General features: G+C 53.3%; 1 protein-coding gene across 1 annotated transcript; it reads left to right on the top strand.

Annotated features, from left to right (window-relative positions):
- The first annotated feature begins 1,302 nt into the window (after positions 1 to 1,302).
- On the top strand, positions 1,303 to 7,920 carry TNFRSF14 (TNF receptor superfamily member 14). The gene is made up of 8 exons (XM_013064698.2): positions 1,303 to 2,247; positions 2,731 to 3,078; positions 3,494 to 3,619; positions 4,835 to 4,990; positions 5,173 to 5,263; positions 5,960 to 6,120; positions 7,116 to 7,147; positions 7,410 to 7,920. The coding sequence occupies exons 2-8, from the start codon at positions 3,015 to 3,017 to the stop codon at positions 7,482 to 7,484; spliced, it is 705 nt and encodes a 234-aa protein (XP_012920152.1). The 5' UTR covers positions 1,303 to 2,247; positions 2,731 to 3,014; the 3' UTR covers positions 7,485 to 7,920.
- Positions 7,921 to 21,967: the final 14,047 nt, after the last annotated feature.

Consider the following 21,967-nt stretch of genomic DNA (forward strand, 5'->3'; position numbering starts at 1 on the left):
GAGGGAGGGTCCCCACGAAGGGTCCCGGCAGGACCCGCAGGGGACGTTGGCCAGCGGGCCGCTCGCAGGACACGAAGCTGCCCCGAGAGTGCTGGTCGGCTGGATGGGCGAGCGAGGGGGGAATCGGGCCCATCTCAGGCCGCGCAGCGTCCCCTGTAAAGTCAGACTCGGGAATGGGGCCGCACACCCCCCTTGGACGTGGTCTGTTCAGCGATCTGTCAAGTGACATCCAGTGACCGTGTGGAAATGAGAAGGCAGAGTGCAGCCGTCCTGTGTGTCTTGGTGACAACAAGGGGTGACGGTCCAGGGTGGGGCCTCCCTCTGACAGGCCCTCGGGTGTCGGGGCATGGCCTGTGCATTCGGGGTCTGGTGGGTCTCCCAAGGTCCTGGGTCCCGCCGGACCCCCGCCCTGCCTCGGAGGCTGTGCTGGGCTGGTCCTGGGGACTGGTCAGCCCCCACCCCACCCCCGTGACTTCACCCCTGCCTGCTTCCTTCCCTGGCATGAAGGCTGTCCTCCTCAGTGTCCCCAGGACCTGGGATTAGGTAGTGACCCCAGGGCCCGTGGTGCCAAGGTCAGGACAAGGAAGGGGCTCAAGGTCCGTCCGCGCTGGGCCACCAGCAGTCAGCTACTGAGGGGGTGGTTCCTGGTCCTGGTGAGGGCTCGACCTCAGGATCTGATGGGGACCTGCCCGGGGCCCGTGGAACTGGACACCCACAGCCGGGTCGGGATGGGTCTGCTGGGAGGGAAGCCGCCGCGGGTAATGGATTTGCAGCCTCACGGATGAGGGAAGTCGGAGGGTTTCATGCCCATCCCAGGAGCCCCGGGCTGAGCGGGGACGTGGGAGCCATGGGGCCCCAGGGGGGCTCCTCAGGACACTTGCCATCTGAGGCGTCAGCAGGGGTGCGCTGCCTCTCACCAGCCCGCCCCCCCTGCATCTTGGGGCCCCAGGCACGTGGGGGTCCCCCACCCCTAAGCTGCCCACAAGGTCACCACCTCGGGGGGCCACAGTGCTCTGGGGAAGCCCAGGTGGGGTAGCGCCTTCTGCATGGGGAGATTAGGGTTAGGGTCTGAGCATTGTCTGTACTCCAGAGACCCGGGGACGGGCCATGTTGCTTTTTTTTTTTTTAATTTAAGGTTTTATTTCTTTATTTGACAGACAGAGATCACAAGTAGGCAGAGAGGCAGGCAGAGAGAGAGGGGGAAGCAGGCTCCCTGCTGAGCAGAGTCCGATGTGGGGCTCGATCCCACGACCCTGAGATCGTGACCCGAGCCAAAGGCAGAGGCTTAACCCACTGAGCCACCCAGGCGCCCAGCCCTGTTGCTTTCTGAGCCCACTGGCCCACGGCCCATCTGTGAGATGGGAGCAGGAATGAGCCAGCCCAGCCCCAGCCTGGGGACAGGTGGGGTGTGGACAGTGGGTGCAGCTCAGGGAAAGCAAAATGTCACCCCCACCCTGGGTGGGAGCACTGAAGGTGCTCCCCCTCCCCGCGGCCTCCAGCAGTCTGGGGAGGGACCCCCTGTGCTGAGCTGTGCTCAGGAATGTGTAGGTGGAAACCAGCCCCTCCATCCCTGACAGAGGGCACTGCGTGGGAGTCGGGGTCCTTTGGGGGGCCGGTCACCCTGCTTCCGTAGACGCTGTGACAGGAGCAGGAAAGCAGGGGGCTCCTCTTGTGGCCTTGGTGCTGGAGGGGAGCAGCCGGGGGCTCCCCAGGTGTCAGGGCAGTCGAGTAGACGCAGACGCACAATTGGGGGGCCCCCAGCTCTACAGCAAAGTCAGGGGGCCGCTAAGGGACAGGGAGTCCAGGAGAGACTCCTGAGCCAGACCTGGGTGCGGCTCACTGAGTGAGGCAGGAGGAACTGCCACGGCTGTGCTCTGTGGTCCCGCCTGGTGGCCTCCCCCTCCCTTTTCGAGCTCTTCTGCCTTGCGGTCACCTCCTGCCTCCTGCACCGCCGGCCCCGCGCCCCCTTTCTCCCATGCCTGTGGGCTCCTGTGGGGTCCTGGCCATAGGCAGCTTGACCCCGACAAAGCCCGGTATGGACAGACTGAACCGATTGCAACAGCCGATGCTCCCTCGCGGGGCCCCAGTTTCTCTTTCCCTTTCAGTTTAGAAGAGGCAGGTTCCAGGTTGAGTGTGAGCTGGGCTGCTGGCGGGGGATGAGGGGTCCTGAGGAGGGACATGGAGCCTCCTGGAGGCTGGGAGCCGCCCCCCTGCAGCCGGGCACCCAAGCCTGATGCCCTGAGCCAGGTGAGTCCCGGAGCCTCTGTGTGTGTGTGTGTGTGTGTGTGTCCCAGTGCTTCCTGGTGTCCCTGCCCTGACTCCGCAGGAGCCCAGCTCTCTCTGCGGACCCTGCCCTGGGCCCCATCTGCTCCTGGTCCCACATGGGCTTTTGTCCCCCAGCATTGTCCCAGGGGACATTGACCCAGCCCCTGGCCCCCAGCCCCCTGATCCCTGGGAGTGGGGCAGTAGAGAGGCAGGAAGCCATACCGAGCAGCCACGGAACCACTCCTGTCCTCTGTGGACGCCCTTCCCCCACCCCCACTTCCAGGCCCTCAGGCCGGTCCTGGAGGCTGCTCATGGGAAGCAGGAGGTCAGGGAGCCCAGCCAACCCCCTCCGCCCTCCACCCCAGCCTGGCTGACACTTGATTAAATAAAACCTTACTTGTGCAGAGAGGGCGGCTCCCTGACCCGGCCGCTGGGCTGTGGGACTGGCTGTTGGTTACTCCACAGGAAACCTCCTGCGCCGCCCGGCAGAGTCAGCCCTGGAACCAGAGTCCCGCAGAGAGGCCCCCTCCCCGTCAGGCCGGAAGCCCCCCGTCCCCGCTGCTGGCCGGTGACTCCTGACTGTCCCTCTCCCACCCTGCGGCTCCCCAGGGGCTGCTGCCGCCCCATTTCTCGGGGGTGAGCCCGAGGCCCCCAGGGCAGCCCTGGCCGCCCCTCCCCTCCAGCGAGGATCCCGTGTCCTGCAAGCCCTGTACCTGTTGCTCCTGGGGTCCCTCCCCTGTGCTCTAGCCATGGCCGCGTGCAAAGAGGAGGAGTACCCGGTGGGCTCCGAATGCTGTCCCAAGTGCAGCCCAGGTGGGTGCAGCCCCAGAGGGACCAAGCTCCAGTGCCTGGGCTCAGCTGAAGCCCTGGGGCAGGGCACAGGCGGGGAGGGCTGAGTCTCTCCCTCCCAGGACCCTCACAGCTGCAAGGTAGAGGCATGCGGCGTGGGGGCCCAACTGGCCCACTTATGGCCGGAAGCCGGGGCCCAGAGCAGGCGCTGGAGCACAGCCATGCCCACATGATACCCGGAGGCCTCCACCTCCTTCCAGAATGTTCCCACCGCCTTCTGCCCTCTTGGCTGGGAGGCAGCAGGACACGAAGCGTGGTGTGGGGGACAGCTCAGGTGGCTTTCAGTCCCGGGCATGCTGGGGGCTTCAAGGGGGCAGGCGGGGTGGGCTCCGGCAGGGCCCTCTCCAGGCCCAAATGACACAGCTCCCCCTGGGCGCAGGTTATCGGGTGAAAGAGGCCTGTGGGGAGCTGACTGGCACGGTGTGTGCCCCCTGTGACCTGGGGACCTACACGGCCCACCTCAATGGCCTGAGCGAGTGCCTACAGTGCCGAGTGTGTGACCCAGGTAGGACCCCTGGCCACAGCCACCACCCCACTGGGGACCCACGGCCCGCTGCAGTGGGCAGCCACGGGGCTGGGACCGCTGTGCCGCATCCCACCTCGTCTGCAGGACAGGCGTCTGCACGGGAACCCTTCCAGGGACGTGCGCCTCTGTCCACACCTGCCTCCCCAGGGGACCAGCACTGTCATAGCTCCCTGTTCGAAGCACTGTCCAGAGTGCGGGGAGCCCGTCACCCTGAACCCCTCACGTGGACCCCCAAGCCACGGGTCCTGTCCTGCCTCGCCCATACCGCTGGTCCTGGGGGACTGGACTGTGCTCGCCCTCAGTGTCCACACCCGCACAGCACCCTCCCCCACCAGGGCCTGCTTGTGGCTCAGCATTCGGACCCTTGTCTTCTTCCTGCCGGGTGAGCTGGGGTGGAGGCACCCCAGGAGGAAAGGCAGGACCCAGCAGAAGCCTCAGTGCTTTTGGGTCCGGCCGGGGGAGTGAAGCACAAGGTCTTAGAGCCCCGGCTCACCCACAGGTCCTCGAGGCCCCAAAGGAAACCCTGTCTTATGGGGCCGAGGTTGGGGTGTGGATGGCTGAGAGGCTGTCCCTCAGCAGGGGCTCAAGGCTGAGCCCAGGCCCCGCATGACCCCAGCCCCACTGCCACTCGCCGTCCGCCTGGCTCTGACTAGCCTGCTTGCAGCATGGGAGCCTGCCCGAGGGGCAGGCTCTTCAGGCGTGGGTGGCCTAGGGCTGGGACCTGCCTTCTGGGACTGCCCCCGCTGCTGACTGTGGTTTTCACTTCCTGTGTGGGCCCCTCGGGGACGAGGCTGTTTTCCCGGCGGGTTGGCTCCCCCCCTGAGGACAGCCTTTCACCATCCTCCTGACAGCTCCTCCTCGGCCAGCCCCGGCCACTGCTGCTGCTGTCCCTCAGAGCCCCTTGGGACACACACCCCTGTGTCCAGCACCCGCAGGCCCAGCTTTGGGCTGAGCAGGGCGTGCACCTGGACGGGCCCTCCAGCAGGAGCACAGCGGGACCCAGACACACGCACAGCAGGCGGCAAAGCTGGGCTGAGGGAGCTGGTCACCAACCCCGTCCCCGATCCCGGACAGGAGCCCAAAGGCCTGCGGCTGCTGTGCAGGCCTCTACTTGGTCTCCTCCCGGGATGGGGGGCTCAGCACTGCCCACGGCAGCACATGCATCTGCTCTTAGCTCCTTCTCTTGGGTCTCAGCCATGGGCCTGGTGACCAGGCAGAAGTGCTCCCAGACAGAGAACACTGTGTGCGTCTGTGACCAGGGCTACTTCTGTGTCAGTGAGGATGGGGACGACTGTGCAGAGTGCAGTCCCCACACGCCCTGCAGACCTGGCCAGAGGGTGCGGGCCAGAGGTGAGCCGCAGACCCTGGGTGCCCTGACCCCTGGCCTCTCTGCTCAGCAGCCGAGAGCCTGGTCCCTGGCACCCTCCGAAAAGACAGACCCTGGACCCAAGCCCATGTGTGTTGGGGGGACCCAGTTTTCCTCCTAGCCGAGGCCCCCCGCCTCCCCTCTGCCCGGCCCTGTCGTTTCCCAGGCACGGAGCGGCAGGACAGGGTGTGTGAAGACTGCCCGCCTGGGACCTTCTCACCCAGTGGGACCCTGGAGGAGTGCCAGCCCTGGAGCACGTAGGTGACCCTGGGGTGGTCTCGGCTCCGTGTCCCCGGGGGGGGGGCGCTCCTCCAGCAGAGTCTCCAGGGCTCCCCCTGCTCCCCATCATGGGCCGGCCTCCAGGACATCAGCTGCTGGACCCTGTGGCTCATGCGCCCAGCACGGTGGCTGATGTGAGCTTCCCGGAGGCCAAGGATGGACCTTCTGTCCTGGGGCAAATCTGGAGGGAGGTGCTGCCAGCTTTCTGGGGCGCCTGTGGTTCTGGGGCATCCTCAGATGCCAGGGCTGTGGGGACGCCTAGCGAATCTGGAGTCGGGGAGAGCTGTCAAGAAGGTTCTCAGGGAGCCCGAGAGGTGACAGGACTCCCGAATGCTCATCCTCGGGTCCTGAGGGGAACCTGGGGTGACCAGACGTGGCTGCTTTGGGGGGGAGGGGCAGGTCCTCTCACCACCTGCCTCCCCCAGGTTATCCCTCTGTGCCCCCTGGTCTGGGCTTTCTGCCCTGTTTCCTCTGACCCCATCCCTGTCCCGTCCCTGTCCCCGGGCATCCCGTTTTCCCCCTGTCCCCTCGCTCCGTCTGCCCATAGCAGGGAGCTCCCACCCTGAGCCACTGGAGCGCGCCGCGGGCAGCCGCCTTCCCTCGGGGACCCTCCGGGCTCTGAGTGCCGGGCCCCCCGCCTAGCAGCTCGCGTCCGCCCCGCTGCTCTCTCCTAGGTGCGACGGCCCTTTGCAGACACAAGCGGAGCCCGGGACCAGCAGCTCAGACGTCACGTGCTCCTCCCCGCTGCCCGCTGTGGTGGGCAGCGTCTGTGTTGCCACAGCGGTGTTCTGCCTCCTAGTCCTCGGGATAAGGATGAGAAGGAGACGGACGCCCGGTGAGCTGCGCGCTGGGGTCCCGTCGGGACGTCTCCCGGCTGTCTCCCTCTGACGGGCGCAGGCGGCCGGCAGGAGCGTCTCCGGGACTCCTTGGCTCCTCTCGGGGGGCTGTGCCGGCCTGGGGGTGCTTCCCGCTGAGTGGGAGTCCTGGTGTCATGGGGTCTCGGGGGGCGGAGGGCCAGGCAGACAGGGCCCCCTGCACCAGGACCCCCTGCCGGGTACCCCCCCATGCCCACTCCCCACCAGGGACTCCAAGGCCCTGTCTGCCCTCAGGGACAGAGCAGCACAGGGCAGGCGGAGAGCGTGGGGGGAGCACAGGGCTGGGGTGGAGGGGCCACAGCAGCCCCGCCGCGGGCAAGGCCGAGCCCCCCAGAGGCTCCAGGACCTTCACTCATTCCCTCCTGCCTGCGCTGGGCTCCACGTCGGGCCGGGCCCTGGCTCTGCAGACCAGGTTCTGGCCTTTGGGGAGGCCCGTGCTTGCCCAACAGGGAGCAGGCACCCAGCAGAGTCCAAGTGGGGAAGGTCAGCCAGCATCTCGGGCCACTGTCAGCTAACGTGTCCTGGGTGCTCAGCCCGGGGCCCCCAGGCAGCAGGCAGGTCTCAGGGCCCCAGGCTCTGAGCGGGCCGGCCAGGGGCCAGCGCTTGCTCCTTCTCTCCCAGTTCTGGGGCATCAGCTCCCTGAGGGGTGGGTGACCGTCCCCTGTGAAGTGCTTACTCTCTTTCCCTGGGTGACATCACACTGGAGTGGGTTAGGGGCAGGGTTTGGCAGCTGGGGACTCGGGCAGGAGGTGTCCCCATGTTGTCCCATGTCCTGTTGCCCCGACTGGACAAGTCCAGCAAGGAGCCCTGTCCACACGGGTCTGGCCTTTCTCCCAGAGGGTCCTTCTCTCAAGGAAGACCACACAGGGAGAAGCCAGGAGCTCCGGTCCCTCCAGCCCCATCGCTGTGAGACCACCGAGACTGACCCCGACGTGACAGTGTCTCTGTTTTTCAGGGGGACCCACGAAGGCGGGACTATTTCACCAGGTATCCGGGATCGTCCCCCACCGACCCACTGGTGGTGATGCTGTTGGGGCAGGCGGGGTGGGGGGCTGGTCCCATTCTCGGAGGGCCCTGAGTCCTTAGTGTGAGACCAGGCCAACCCGGGAAGGGAGGCCCCTGTCCTGCCTGAGAAGCTCGACTGATCCTGAGCACCACAAGGGCCCCGGGCTGGATGCAGGGCGGGCAGTGTCTCGGTGCTGGATGTATGAGCTGGTCACAGAAGGGGATGCCGTGTCTGTCCGTCCAGGTCCCGAGGGTCCCACCAGACGTCACCACAGTGGCTATGGAGGAGACAACATCTGTGTCCCCTGGGACGGAATGACCCACTTACGGATGGATGGATCCTGGAGGCAGACACCCAAGCCGTCCTGGGCTGTGCCTGCTAGAAGGTGCCAAGGTCCCCAGGGGCCCTTCCCCGGGCTGACTTCACACTTTACCCAACAGAGCAAGACCGGCCCTGCTCAGGGGTCCCTGGGGACCCCACCTGTGTCCCATCCATCTCGTGAAGGGCCCAGAGCCCTCCCCTCACCTCTGCGCAGGTGAGGACCCAGCCACCACCCACTCTTGGCTCCACTCACCCCCAGCCCTCTGAGCCCCAGCTTGCCCATCTGCAGGATGGGCCTGCCGGCACCTACCTCATGGCGACACAGGATGGACCACAAATCTGGCGTGACAACAGGCCATAAATGATTTCTCAATGGGATTAAGATTACTCAACCAATAACCAATAAACACGTTTTAAAATTTGTTGTTAGAAACTACTTTGCAGATGTTTTGAGAGTATGGGAATACCCTGTTTCTCCTGAAACTTCCCCCACGGATGAGTTTTGCCTGAATGGTGAGTTTTGAGGCTTTCTAGCGTGACCACCCTTCTCTGCGCACCGGCAAGTCCGCGTCCATGGGCGGGGAAGCCTACCCGCGCCCTGTAGCCTGCCCCGCGGCGCCCCTCGCTGCCTAGTTCAGCAGTGCGTTCCAATCTGCTACTGCCCTTACTTTGGGGATTGGCCCGGTCCCAGAATTGTTTTACAAGACGCCCGTCGGCTCGTTTCTGAAGCAGAGTCCCCACTCTGTCCCTGAGGATCCCCAACCCAGTGACATCCCAGTGACAGTGAGCATAGCAGGCCACATGCTGTCCTCTAAGACAGTGCTGGGCTGTTCACGGGAGCGGCGGGCCCCAGGCCAGGGCCTCAGGAAGGGGTCATATCCAGGGACGGGCTCAGAGTGCAACCTCTGTCCCTTCATTCAACATTCCCCGCATCGGATGCGGCCGCTGTAAACATCACCTATCCACCCAAAGCGCCCCCAGAGAGTCCCACCTGAGGGTCCACTTAGGTCACTGTCCTGCCTGCCCACGGCCACTGTGGCCACCACGGTGCCTCATCCCAGTGTCTACATGGCATGAGGTTGGGCAGTGAGGACCAGCGCGATGTCCCGGTGCCCTTGGAGCAGCGCGCCCGGCCCGGGTGTCCTTGGGCTCACCCGGGAGGACACCTGGATTCCAGCCCAGAAGGCGCGGGGTGAGGTGCTGGTCACATCTCAGCTGTTTCGTGACCTTTGAGGGCACCACAGAACTCAACATGTGACACCCTCCCAAGCACAGAAGCCGCATGTGTCAGGCGCCGGCTCCGAGCCGCCCCCGCGTTTTAGCCCTTTCCAGTCCTTCTGCGCGCTCCTGCCCCATCCCATCAGGCGCGTTCTGAGAACCACCGATCTGAGAGTTTCACCCAAAGGGCTCCAGTGAGCAGCACAGCGCCTCAGCCAGGACTGCAGGAACACCGGGGGCGGGGGCAACACGGGGTTGGGGACAGGGGAACCACACACGCCCGCTTCACACGTCTTCGACAGACGCGCCCGCGGACTCTATCGAGGCATTTATTTTCTGTGCCCGAGACGCGGCCCCTCCTTGCCAGTCCAGGGGTGAACGGGTCAGAGGTTTCTGGAGGAAAGTCATGGGTCAGCACGGGACAGGCCTGCCCCTGCCCCAAGGGACACACCCCACAGCTCTGCCCCGAGGCCGCCAGGCCTGGCTGCAGGCTCACCTCCCCGCGACGCAAGCCCTTCCCCAGTGTCCTTCTCCCTTCTCCCGCAGCCCTGGGAGCCCTGAGCCCCCCGTGGCTTCCCCTCTGCAAACCCCACCCCTCTTCGCGACCACTTCACCCCAGGTCTGTTTCTGCTTCGACAGACACCCTCTCTTCCGGCTCCTCCCTGGCCCAGGGTTTTGAGGGAGGGAAGAAGGGCCTCTTGGGCCAGCGAGCCCGAGTCCAGCCCGAGTCAGCCTGAGAACTGAGCCGAGCAGCTCGTTCTGCTCCCAGCTCCCTTCCCCCTGGCCAGCAGCAGGCCGGAGCTCGGGGTGCCCTGCCTGCCAGCTCGGGGAGTCCTTTCCCTGGTGCCCAAGCTGGTGCAAGCAGGAGGCAAGGCAGGCATCTCCTTGCCGGAGCCCCAGGTCTGGAGCTGCCCCCACACGGGTCCCCGCCACGGGAAAATGGAGACCAGGGCCGCCGGCGTGTGCCTCACTGCTCCCTCGGTCTCTGGCTGAGTCCTGAGCCCTTCCAGTGCTGGGGAGGGGGGGGGGACGTTGAGCCCCACGCCCTTGAGGAATGTGCTCTCATCGGGCAATTCTGGGTTCTCAGGGGTAGGGGTCCTGGTTCGCAGGAGAGGGACCAGGGCTTCCTCCAGCAGCACAGCAAGGGTCCCGCTGAATGGGCATTGTGGCCACCTGCCGGTCCCACGGGCCTCCTCCTGCCAAGAAGCCGGGAGGGCGGCGCAGTCCGGTCCCAGTGTGCGTCCTGGACGCTGATGAGCTCTTACCCGGCACCGGGCCGTCCTCCCGCACCCTTCGGAATTCAGGTCTGGCTGCGGCAGGCGGTGCACGAGGGCTGTCGCAGTGACACCCTAGAACTCGCGACCCAGGGCATAGGGCGAGCAGCGGGCACGGTGGTGGGGGCCGGAGGAGCGCCTGCGGGGTCTGCCGGGCACTGCCTCGGGGCAGCAGGCGGTGCTCGCAGCAGCGCGGCCGGCATCCTGCCCAGGCCTGTCCTCTTCTGCCAGGCCCCGTGGAGCAGGGAGGGGCCGCACTGGGGTCCAGGGCGGACCCGGCAGGAAGAGGCAGACCTTGCTGGAGGATGCTGCTTGTCCACCGCCCCAGCGAGGAAGGAAAGCTTCCTCCCACCCAGCAACAGCGCAGCCAATGAGAGACAGCCCTGGCGCAGCCAATGAGAAATGTCATAGCAGCTAATGAGAGACTGTCCCAGCCCAGCCAATGAAAGGTCACATTCCCGACCTTTTCCTCCAGCACGATGGGGGCCTTTCCTCTAAAACACGGTCCCTCCGTGGTTGCCTCTGCTTCGGTCTCTGGCGCCCAGAGTTTTCCTGTACCCTGTTGGTCTCAGAGTGCACGTCTCAGATTGCTATTCCCAAAGAAACTGATGAGGGAGCAGGAGGCTGGCTGAGGATGAAGCAAGAGCTGGCGCCTTGCACCCCCCCCTTCCATCCGCTCCCCTCCATAGGTGTAGCATTCCTCAGGCACCCCTGACTGCCATAAAATGATAAATAGTTAACTTGCTAAGATCACAATTCTACAAGACTGGAGTCTCCCTTGGTTTGCAAATGTCCTTGAGATTTACAAACAAAGAAGTTACCTTATCAATAGCCCAAATTCCAAAGACACAGAACTCAGTTTCTCAAGCCTAATATCACCCTCCCCTCCATAAAAACCGAAGGAGGTGGAGGGAGAAGGAAAAGTAAATAAAGTTAAATTTCTTCTAAACCTAAATCTCATTAACAAGGATGCTTGATGGCAGGAATGTAACATTCCACCAGGAGACTCCCAATTGTCTTTACTTGATAGTAACTAAGCCTTCAATATCCTGATAGTATTCTTTGCCCCAATAGCCCTTCTGAATACCCCTTTGTCCTCACCTACCCAACTCCTGCGTATATAACCAACCACCCCTCACAACCCGGGGCGGCCGCATCTCTGCCTGCCCACGGGTCCTGTCCCCGTGCTTTAATAAACTACCATTTTGCACCAAAGATGTCTCAAGAATTCTTTCTTGGTCATCGGCTCCGGACCTCAGCCCACCAAACCTCACCTAGGTTCTAGAACTTCATCATATGGCGCCCAACGTGGGGCTGTGAGTCTTTACATTTGGACTCTGAGCTTCGGTGCAAAATTGGTGAGTACTTTCTTTCCATTTACTCTGATTTCAGGGGCTTTTCAAGGAGTATGGTCTTATTGGAACACTTGCATGTCAATTGCTCAGGCTGTAATCCTCTAGCCCGTGGCTACTCTACGGAGAGGAGAGCGTCTGCCTTTTGGCTGTAAGCTAGTACCCTGGCCGGAATGGCAATAAGACCCAGAAATTTGATGGCCTCACTCTATTCCTGTTCTTATAGAAAGTTGTCTCTCTTGGGCACGGGACAGCCAACTAAGTCACCAGGACGGCTGCCAATCTTAAGACTCCCGTGTGAGGTTTCCTCCTGATTGATCTAATGTGATCCCCTCCACATGCCCGGTCTAGCCACTTCTGGCCACGGGACCTCCACTGGGAGCCGGCCGAAACCAGTACCCGATTGAATTAAAACGCAACCGGGGACCGTTTCCTAGGGAAGTTGGCTGTACGGACCACATGTGTTGGAATGTCGCTTAGACCATGATGGATTTCAGTCTTTACTGTTTCTCGTCAGTGTCTTCTGCAAACCGCCTATGAAATTGAGTAATTTCCCCTTGCCAAAACTTCTCTAGCGTTTTTGTGGGTTAATATGGCAAAACAGTATGCAGTCTTCAGGACATACGATAGCATGGCACAAGCGTTTTAGTCCATTCACCAGGCACCCATCTGTAGCCTAGGATGCGATGGGGAAGTGGAGGGACGCCGGCACCCCTCCAGGGCCTCTTATGGCAGGAATGCCTTCTGGGGAAGGCAGGATGGTGATCAATAGCGATATCTTGAGGGACGCCTCTGGTCGCTTTTGACACACAGGAACCTCTGACATATCCTGCGTGGGACGCTACCCAGGAGTCGGGGGATTTGGTAATGGACCTTCTTTACTTTTATGGAAGCATGGCCTCAGTAGGCTTCTTAAGTTCCCAAGGACTCTACCTTGGGGTGCCTTTTAACCCACTGGAAATAATTTGGATTGCAAAACTTAGGAAAGGACTGAGCTCCTGTAACACTGCATGGCCTCAGTGGGATCTATCCGTTAGATCTCCTCTGCAGGGCAAATGGACCTAGGATACCTTCACTGCTCATACCTAGGCCTTTATTGCTCTATACCAGGACCCCAGACTAAGGGGCTTTTGCGAAATGTGTTTGCCCAAATGAGTCAGCTAGTAAAAACTTTCTCCTGACATATTGGATGGTAATTACGTAAATAAGCCTTCTTCTAGTAAACCCAGGTTGCTGGGCCATCCCTAGCAAAGGGGATTCTGGCTTTATTTCTCTCTGTTACTCCTAATAGATGTGGGGGCTTCTCCCTCACTCACGTCCCGTGTTAATGGCTATAACTGGAGCCAACTGGGGTTGGTCTAACTCGAGACAGAGACGATAAGGAATATTCCCAAGCAGCTGCCGAAACTCTCTTTGTTTCGGGGAAGTTTCCCTATGTTCTCTGGCCTGACTTGGACTGCCTAACCCCTCCCCCCTTGCTGGTGGGAAAGCATGGCATCTGCTCCTCTGTTGGGGCTTATGAGCTCTGAAACCGGGAATCCCTTCTCTGCCTCCTGGCAGCACTTTGTTTCCTCTGTTTTCCCCTTCTGTTTCTGCACAAGGTGTGCGTGCAGCCTGCATGACTGGCCTCTAGATCATGCACCACAGCTCCTTCTCTCTCCACTGTAAAGGAGCAAGAAGAGCACCCCTGGACCTAACACTCCCCACTCCAGATCTTCCCACGCATGTCTCAGGTAAACATGCAAAGTGGAGTGGGCCCAGGTGGAACATAAATCACTATTGGAACTAAGTTAAGTTTGTTGGTTTAATTAAGATAGATGCATCTTTGAAGTTAACAGCAGTAAATGTGAAGCTTTATTCTATCAAAGTTTACTGAAGGTTAAATAAGCTTGTGTTATTAAAATTTGTTAGCAAAGAAATGACTAAACTGATGGTTAATTGTCTATCTCAAAGTTCTAATGGGTAATTGCTGAAGTAGCTTTCAAAGTCTTTGGTAACCTGAAAGTTTTAAAGTTTTGCTTGGATGACAAATGGAATTAAATTGTGGACACCTGTATCTTAACCAAACAGGATAAAATGCTAAGTTGTTAATTACTGGATGTAGGTTTGTGCTTTTTGACTTCTTACTGCAAAGAAACTAAGAGTATTTAAATCTGTTGGTAAACTTGTTTGCCACTTAACTGATTCATAAATTGCCACCTGAAGAATTCTGTTGTAACAGTTCACAATTGGTTAATAACTAAAGGTGTTTCTAAGAATACAAAGTTCTGCTTAGTGTAACTAAGACTGATGGAAATAAAGGGAAACTTTATGTAGGAAAGTAGGAGATATGTAAGAAAGACTTAAGGAATGGGAATACATTTTGTTGAAGGTAAAGGAAGGTAATTTTGTCCTAAATGAGATGGTTGTTTAGAAGGAAATGGCTTGGGACAAAACCTGAATGCAAAGGAAAGTTGTAGAAGGTTTGTGAAGGGAAATCTTCAGAAAAGGAATTTTAGCTATAGTCAAGAATGAACGAAGATTGAAATGAATGGGTTTTAAAGGTACGTTGGTACAAGACTGAAATTGTCTCTGTTCAAAAGGACAATGTTTTCTTAGATCAATTGATCTGCTGTTAAGAAAATGTAAATGGTTTTCTCTTTGCCTGGCCAGAAAAACCAGTTTCTATGCTTTGTTTTATCAGGTGTTTAACATCCCTAATTATATTTAGGCATGTGCTTCAACACTTTCTAAGATTTTAGCAAATGTTGACAAGATTTAAATTGTAAATCTCTTTAACTCAGGCTTTTCCTTGGTATGTGAAGTTGCTCATGAAGTACTACTGAATCAGTGACAAACCTTGGATTACATTTGGGAAAATGCTATAACTATTCTAGAGATTCTACACACTTCCTAAAGTTTTAATGTTTTGAGAGATCACCGCTTGATACTGTAATTATGGAAATGTTATGTATCACAGAAATAACCTGATTTCCTTGCAGCTAAATTGTAAACTCCCGTGTCTCTTTAGCTCTAAACCATACCCACTCTGAATTTTTGTCATTTATAATTGTTTTAATTCTCTTGTAAAATTATCTTCAAGGAGATTCCTATAAAGGACTTTCAGGACAAATATAGATATTTGATATGCTTGAAAATCCTAAAACTGAAATGGGTAAGAATTTCCAAAACTGACTAAAGCCGCATTCACCAGAATTAGTAGCATGGGACTAAATTAACTAAAAGATTGTAGTGTTGTGTCTGTTAATGTTTTGTCTTACTTTAAACATTGCTGGTTCTCTCTACTGTTTGCTCTTACAGACTAGGGATACTCCCTCCTAGTTATCTGTAACTTATAGAGATGTAAAAGTGCTCATTTGTAAAAGTGCTCAAAGCATTCACCTTTTCTCTTTATCTGAACCCTCTGAAACCAAAAGGTCTCAGTTAAGTATTCTTTCTTCCATGGCAATCAGTCATTTGCATAAGTTCAATAAGAATCTGTTCTCCTTGTAACAGGACACAATTGGAAACACGGGTTATTTTACCAAGGCTTTTGGCTGGAATATCATATTTGAGAAAGACATGCATAGACTTAGATATGACCAGACAGCTTTAAAGGAACTAAGGTTGACTTTATGAAACCTGGAGCCATAAAGCCCCTTGGGACTGTTGGCCTGATTGATACCTTGCTTACAGAGTTCCCAGCAGCCTCACCAGGTGAGTAAAGAATGTCACTCTTTGGTAGGTGCGGAGACTCAGAAGAGGCATTCGCCCAAATTAACAGGTATTGCAGGCATGCCTGATGGCAAGTATGTGGCTTGGCTTCTGGCCCAGAGAGGCTACTAAAAGTTCAACCTAGAGATTCCTTATACAAAGTTCCAGCAAAGCAGATTCTAAAAGATCTATTTGATCACAGTCACTGTTCTTGCTGAGCTTATGTAAATAATTAGGCCAAGTTTGTTAAAACTGGACCTGTGTCACAAGTGAATTAGTCCTGATTTGGCTATCACTGGAAATGAGGGTTACTTTAGAGAGAAAAATTATGTTTCGGTAACACACCTTCATGGATATTAAATTCTAGATTTGATTGTCTTTAAATGCTTGTTTACCTAAGCTAAACAATTTGAGGTAAACTTCAGAGAAGTTGCACAATAGCTTCTTTAGTCGATCTTATTATTTTGTGGGGATATTAGCAGACCCCACAGCACATGATTAAACAACTGGAAAAAAGGGATTGATTCCCCTGCAATGGTATAACTTAACTAACACCTTATGTGTGGCTGGGATAATGAAATGCCTAAAAGCCAACCTATCACACTCCATAGGATTAACTATGGACTTGTGGAGATAATGGATGACCCCACTTTCTTTATGAATGGATTGGATGATTCATGGGGTGCTCCCCTTATCTCTTGACAAGTTTTCTCCCACTTGACAATGATCCTCTGTAATCAGGATATTGTTAAGGCTGGACCACTCAAAGGTCGTCTTATTGGTTTCACCCCTTTGTCATATTTATCCTAGAGGCCACCTCCGTTGAGGTGCAATTGCAAATAGATGCTTTAGCAAAACCTAGAACAGCCCTCATAAAAGAGCCTCAAAGCTCACTATGGGACAGTCCCTGACTGTAATGACTTCACATCAGGTCCAGATTTGTCTTAGAAGGCAAAGGCCACCAATGGACGATGGAGGCCAACTTATTAAATACTGGGCTACACTAACAGATAAGCCAGAAATAATACTTAAAACTTGTCAAACTTTAAACCTAGTTACCCGTATGCCTGAACCTGACCACTGTGCTTCTTTCTCTGTAGAGCAAAAAGGTTATTGATCTTGCTTACTCTATCTGGCCAGATTTAAGATGTCCCTGTTAAAAATATGAATAACAGTTGGTTTTCTGATGACAGTAGTTTTCATAGAAAAAAATAAGAAAAGCTAGGTGTGCCATAGTGCTCACTAGCACTTTGCAATTGCCAAAGTCTAAGAATTAACATTTATACTGACTCCAAATATGCTTTCCTGGTACTACATGCCCATGGAGCTATTTGGAAGGAAAGGAGATTGCTGTCAAGCCTTAACTCCCTAATCAAATATGGGCCTAAGTTCCAAAACCCTCCTTATCGCTATACTAAGGATGGCATATATCAAATCTGGGATACATATCTGTGGCTCACACCCACGATTGGACGGCTCAGTCAAAAGGCAATTTTATGCTGGGAACAAAGAAATCATACGAGTGACACTTGGACAAATAACACACAGTATCGAGGATGGCTATCATTAGAAATGTGTTCCCAAATAATAGTACTCCAGGCTACTGAATGTTTTGCTACTGATTGGGTAAGGCGACCTGGCATTAGATGGCCAGCTCTAAACGGAACCCACTGGATATGTGGAACCAACCTGTGGCCCTGGCTTCCTCCAGGGTGGATAGGTCGCTGTACTTTAGGATTTGCCTGGATCCATGGGCGCATTACTAAAACCATTACAACTCCAGCTAATCTCCCCAACTTGAAACAAAGATGGACACGATCTGTTTTTTAAATGGTATGATCACTTAGCATCCATTTTTGTTCCATCTGCGGGACTAGAGGATGTCATGTGGCATGTAGAAGCCCTTAATAAATATACTACAAAGGCACTCAATGACTCACTGAACAGCATCTCCCTACTTAATACTGAAGTGTCACAAATACGCCAGGCAGTCCTACAGAATAGGATGGCCTTAGATGTCCTGACAGCAGCACAGGGTGGCACATGTGCAATTATCAAGACAGAATGTTGTGTGTACATTCCAGACTATCACAAAAATGTCACAGGACTAATAAAAGACATGAATACCCAGATTAAGGCCCTACAAGATCCTTCTCTCTCTCTCAGTGAATGGTTAAGTTCTTGGTTTGAAGGAGGGCTATGGCCGAATCTCCTTTTCGGGCTTCTTATTCTTATCGCCTTATTAACCTTAGTATGTTGCTTTGTTCCATGTTTCTCTACTTGGTGCCGAGACTCCATTGCTGCAATGACTTCACCACGACAGATGATCCTTACCACGCGCAAAGACACTCCTTCACTGTCAGCGCTGGATTCGGCTGCCTCCGCCTTTTGTAACTCCCCTATACATTCCTCCACTGATCAATATTGACCCCAGTAGGTAGGGACAGCTCTACGCCCCTATTCAGCATGAAGAAGTTACAGAAGATGAGACCTTCCACCTTCAGCCACCTTAAAGATTTAAGGGTCAAAATTGTTCAGGGGGGAATGATGAGGGAGCAGGAGGCTGGCTGAGGATGAAGCAAGAGCTGGCGCCTTGCACCCCCCCCTTCCATCCGCTCCCCTCCATAGGTGTAGCATTCCTCAGGCACCCCTGACTGCCATAAAATGATAAATAGTTAACTTGCTAAGATCACAATTCTACAAGACAGGAGTCTCCCTTGGTTTGCAAATGTCCTTGAGATTTGCAAACAAAGAAGTTACCTTATCAATAGCCCAAATTCCAAAGACACAGAACTCAGTTTCTCAAGCCTAATATCACCCTCCCCTCCATAAAAACCGAAGGAGGTGGAGGGAGAAGGAAAAGTAAATAAAGTTAAATTTCTTCTAAACCTAAATCTCATTAACAAGGATGCTTGATGGCAGGAATGTAACATTCCACCAGGAGACTCCCAATTGTCTTTACTTGATAGTAACTAAGCCTTCAATATCCTGATAGTATTCTTTGCCCCAATAGCCCTTCTGAATACCCCTTTGTCCTCACCTACCCAACTCCTGCGTATATAACCAACCACCCCTCACAACCCGGGGCGGCCGCATCTCTGCCTGCCCACGGGTCCTGTCCCCGTGCTTTAATAAACTACCATTTTGCACCAAAGATGTCTCAAGAATTCTTTCTTGGTCATCGGCTCCGGACCTCAGCCCACCAAACCTCACCTAGGTTCTAGAACTTCATCAAAACCATTTTTGCTGGTAAAATAATGGGTAGTTTTATTTTTTTGGCGTTAACAACAGATTGAATCAACAAGGGTTGAATGCAAACTTGTAAAACAATTGAAACTCAATGAACAAAACCGTATCTCAAATGAACAAAGCAACCACCAAGAGAAAAGAAAACGAACCTATGCAACTCTGGAGAATGGTATTTGGACTAAAGAAAAAAATAATGGCAAGCAAATACTGAACTCGAAAGTCGTCAGGATTCTCATAATGGCAGCAGTCCTGAGACAAGTAGCTGTGTCTTCTAGGACAGAGCCAGTGAACAAACAAGTTCTGGACAAAGGAACTGAGCTCCTGTCAGGAACAGAGAGGGATGCCAACTGTGGTTTGTCTGGAACCGGAGCTCTCGGCGTGACCTTGTGATTATACGTCTCTCAGTGCATCTGTGCATTGATACCCACGAGGGAGGGAGGTGTGAGGGCACACTTTCTAAAGCATTCCCTGTGAAATCCTAGAAGCAATGACCCTGCAGCACAATTAGCATGCCTACTCAGGCTGGGTTCCAAAATCCATTCTCCAGGAGAGAGAGGTAAGGTGGTGGGTGAGTAGGGGACCCTAATTTCATCCAGTCCCTGGAATTCAGCTAGAGAGCTATCAAACCATTCTGAACACCTGCAACCTCAACAGGCGTCTAAGGAGAGAATTGCTGCAATTCTACCCATAGGAAAGTGACCACTTGTTGCAAGACACAACGACAAGATGGAAGAACTCACCCCACAAAGAACAAAAGGCAGTACTGACAGCTGGGGGTTCGCACATTGTGGAGATACATAGGGCGTCAGGGTTAGAATTCAAAACGGCAATTACGAAGATACTAGCCAAGCTTGAAATAAGCACAGAAAACGCGAGAGAATCCCTTGCTGGAGGAATGAAAGAGCTAAAATCTAACCAGGTCAAAATTCTTTAAAAAGCCATTATTGAGATGCAATACAAAAATGGAGGCCCTCACTGCTGGGCTAAATGAGGCAGAAGAGAGAGTTGGTGCTACAGAAGACAAACGCTGGAGAATAAAGAAACTGAGAAAAAGAGAGGTGAACATGTACTGGATTATGAGGGCAAGATTCAAGAGATCAGTGATGCCAGAAAGCGGGACAGTTAGAATAGTTGAGGTCCCAGAGGAAGAGGGAAAAGAGAGGGGCAGAAGGTATATGTGAACAAATCATAGCCGAGAACTTCCCTAATCTGGGGAAGGAAACAAGCATTCAAGTCCAGGAGGCACAGAGAACACCCCCTCCCCATCAGTAAAAATAGGTTAACACCTTGACATATAATAGTGAAGCTTGCAAATTTCAAAGACAAACAGAAAATTCCTGAAAGCAGCTCAGGTCAAGAGGTCTTTAAACAACATGGCTAGAAACATAAGGCTCGCAGCAGATCTATCTGTGGATAGATCTTTTTAGCCTGGCAGGCCAAAAAGGACTGGTAAGATATATTCAAGGCACTAAAGAAGAAAAGCATGCAGCCAAGAATACTTTATCCAGCAAGGTTGTCATTCAGAATAGAAGGAGAAATAAAGAGCTTACGGGACAAACAGAAACTAAAAGAATTTGTGACCAATAAACCAGCCCTGTAAGATATATTAAGGGGGATCCTTTAAGCAAAGAGAACCCCAAAGTAACATAGACCAGAAAGGAACAGAGACGATCTATGGAAACAGTAACTTTACAGGGAATACAATGGCACTAAGTTCATCTCTCTCAACAGTTACCCTGAATGTAAATGGGCTAAATGCCCCAATTAGAAGACACAGGATATCAGATTGCATTTTAAAAAATTAATATACTGTCTAGAAGACACTCATTTTAGACCCACAGGCACCTCCAGATTTAAAGAGAAGGGGTGGAAAACCATTTACCATGCTAATGGACATCAAAAGAAAGCCGGGGTGACAATCTTCATATCTGACAAATTAGATTTTAAACCAAAGACAATAATAAGAGATGAGGAAGGACAGTATATCATATTTAAAGGGTCTATCCAACAAGAAGATCTAACAGTTGTAAATATTTTTGCCCCAATATAGGAGCAACCAATTATACTACACAATTAATAACAAAATTAAATAAACACATTGATAAAAAGTACAATAATAGTAGGAACTTTAACACCCCATTTGCAACAATGGACAGATCATCTAAGCAGATCAACAGGGAAACCGCAGTGTTCAATGACACACTGGACAGACGGACATCACAGATATATTCAGAACATTCTATTCCAAAGCAACAGAATACACATTCTTCTCGAGCACACATGGAACATTCTCCAGAATAGATCACATAGATCACAACAGAGCACATCACAAATCAGGTCTCAACCAGTACCAAAAGATGGGGATCACTCCCTGCATATTTTCGGGCCACAATGCTCTGAAACTGGAATTCAACCACAAGAGGAAATTTGGAAACAACTCAAATACATGGAGGGTAAAGAGCATTCTACTGAAGAATGAATGGGTCAACCAGGAAATTATGGAAGACTTTAAAAAATTAATAGAAACAAACGAAAATGAAAACACAACTTTTCAAAACCTTTGGGATGCAGCAAAGGGGGTCCTAAGAGGAAAGTGTATAGAAACAAAGGATATACAAGCCTTTCTTGTATGTACAAAGTATATACAAAGTATATACATGCCTTTCTTTGTATATACAAAGTATATATAAGCCTTTCTCAAGAAACAAGAAAACTCTCAAATACACAACCTGACCCTACACCTAAAGGAGCAGCAGAAAGAATAGCAAATAAAGCTTAAACCTAGCAGGAGAAGAGAAATAATAAAGATCAGAGCAGAAATCAATGAAATAGAAACCAAAAGAACAGTAAAATAGATCAACGAAATGGGGAGACGGTACTTTAAAAAATTAACGAGACCAAGAAAGCCCTTGCCAGACTTATCAAAAAGAGAAGAGAGAGGGAGAGAGGACCCAAATAAATAAAATCACGAATGAAAGAGGAGAGATCACAACCAACACCAAAAAACTACAAACAACTATAAGACCATATTATGAGCAACTATACCCGAGCAAATTAGTCAATCTGGAAGAAATGGATGCATTCCTCGAAACATAAATTACCAAAACTGAAACAGGAAGAAATAGAAAACCTGAACAGACCCAAAGCCAGCAAGGAAATTGAAGCAGTCATCAAAAATCTCCCAACAAACAAGAATCCAGGGCTGGATGGCTTCCCAGGGGATTTCTACCAAACATTTAAATTAGAATTAATACCTTTTCTTCTGAAGATGTTTCAAAAAATAGAAATGGAAGGAAAACATCCAAACTCATTTTATGAGGCCAGCATTACGTTGATCCCCAAACCAGACAACCCACCAAAAAGGAGAATTACAGACCAATTCCCTGATGAACAATGATGCAAAATTTCCAACCAATATAGCAGCCAAGAGGATCCAACAGTACATTAAAAGGATTATTCACCACGAATGCCAATGAAGATGTTAAAATGTCTATGCCACCCAGAACAATCTGTACATTGAATGCAATCCCAATCAAAATTTTGCCAACATTTTTCACAGAACTAGAACAAATAATCCTAAAATTTGTATGGATCCAGAAAAGACCCTGAAAAGCCAGAGGAATGGTGAAAAAGAAAGCCAGAGCTGGTGGCATCACAATTCCAGGCTTCAAGCTCTATTGTGAAGCTGTAATTG

This window comes from Mustela putorius, unplaced genomic scaffold (genome assembly GCF_011764305.1).
Source record: "Mustela putorius furo isolate JIRA1106 unplaced genomic scaffold, ASM1176430v1.1 tig00003853_pilon_pilon_pilon, whole genome shotgun sequence".
NCBI classification, from domain to species: Eukaryota; Metazoa; Chordata; class Mammalia; order Carnivora; family Mustelidae; genus Mustela; species Mustela putorius.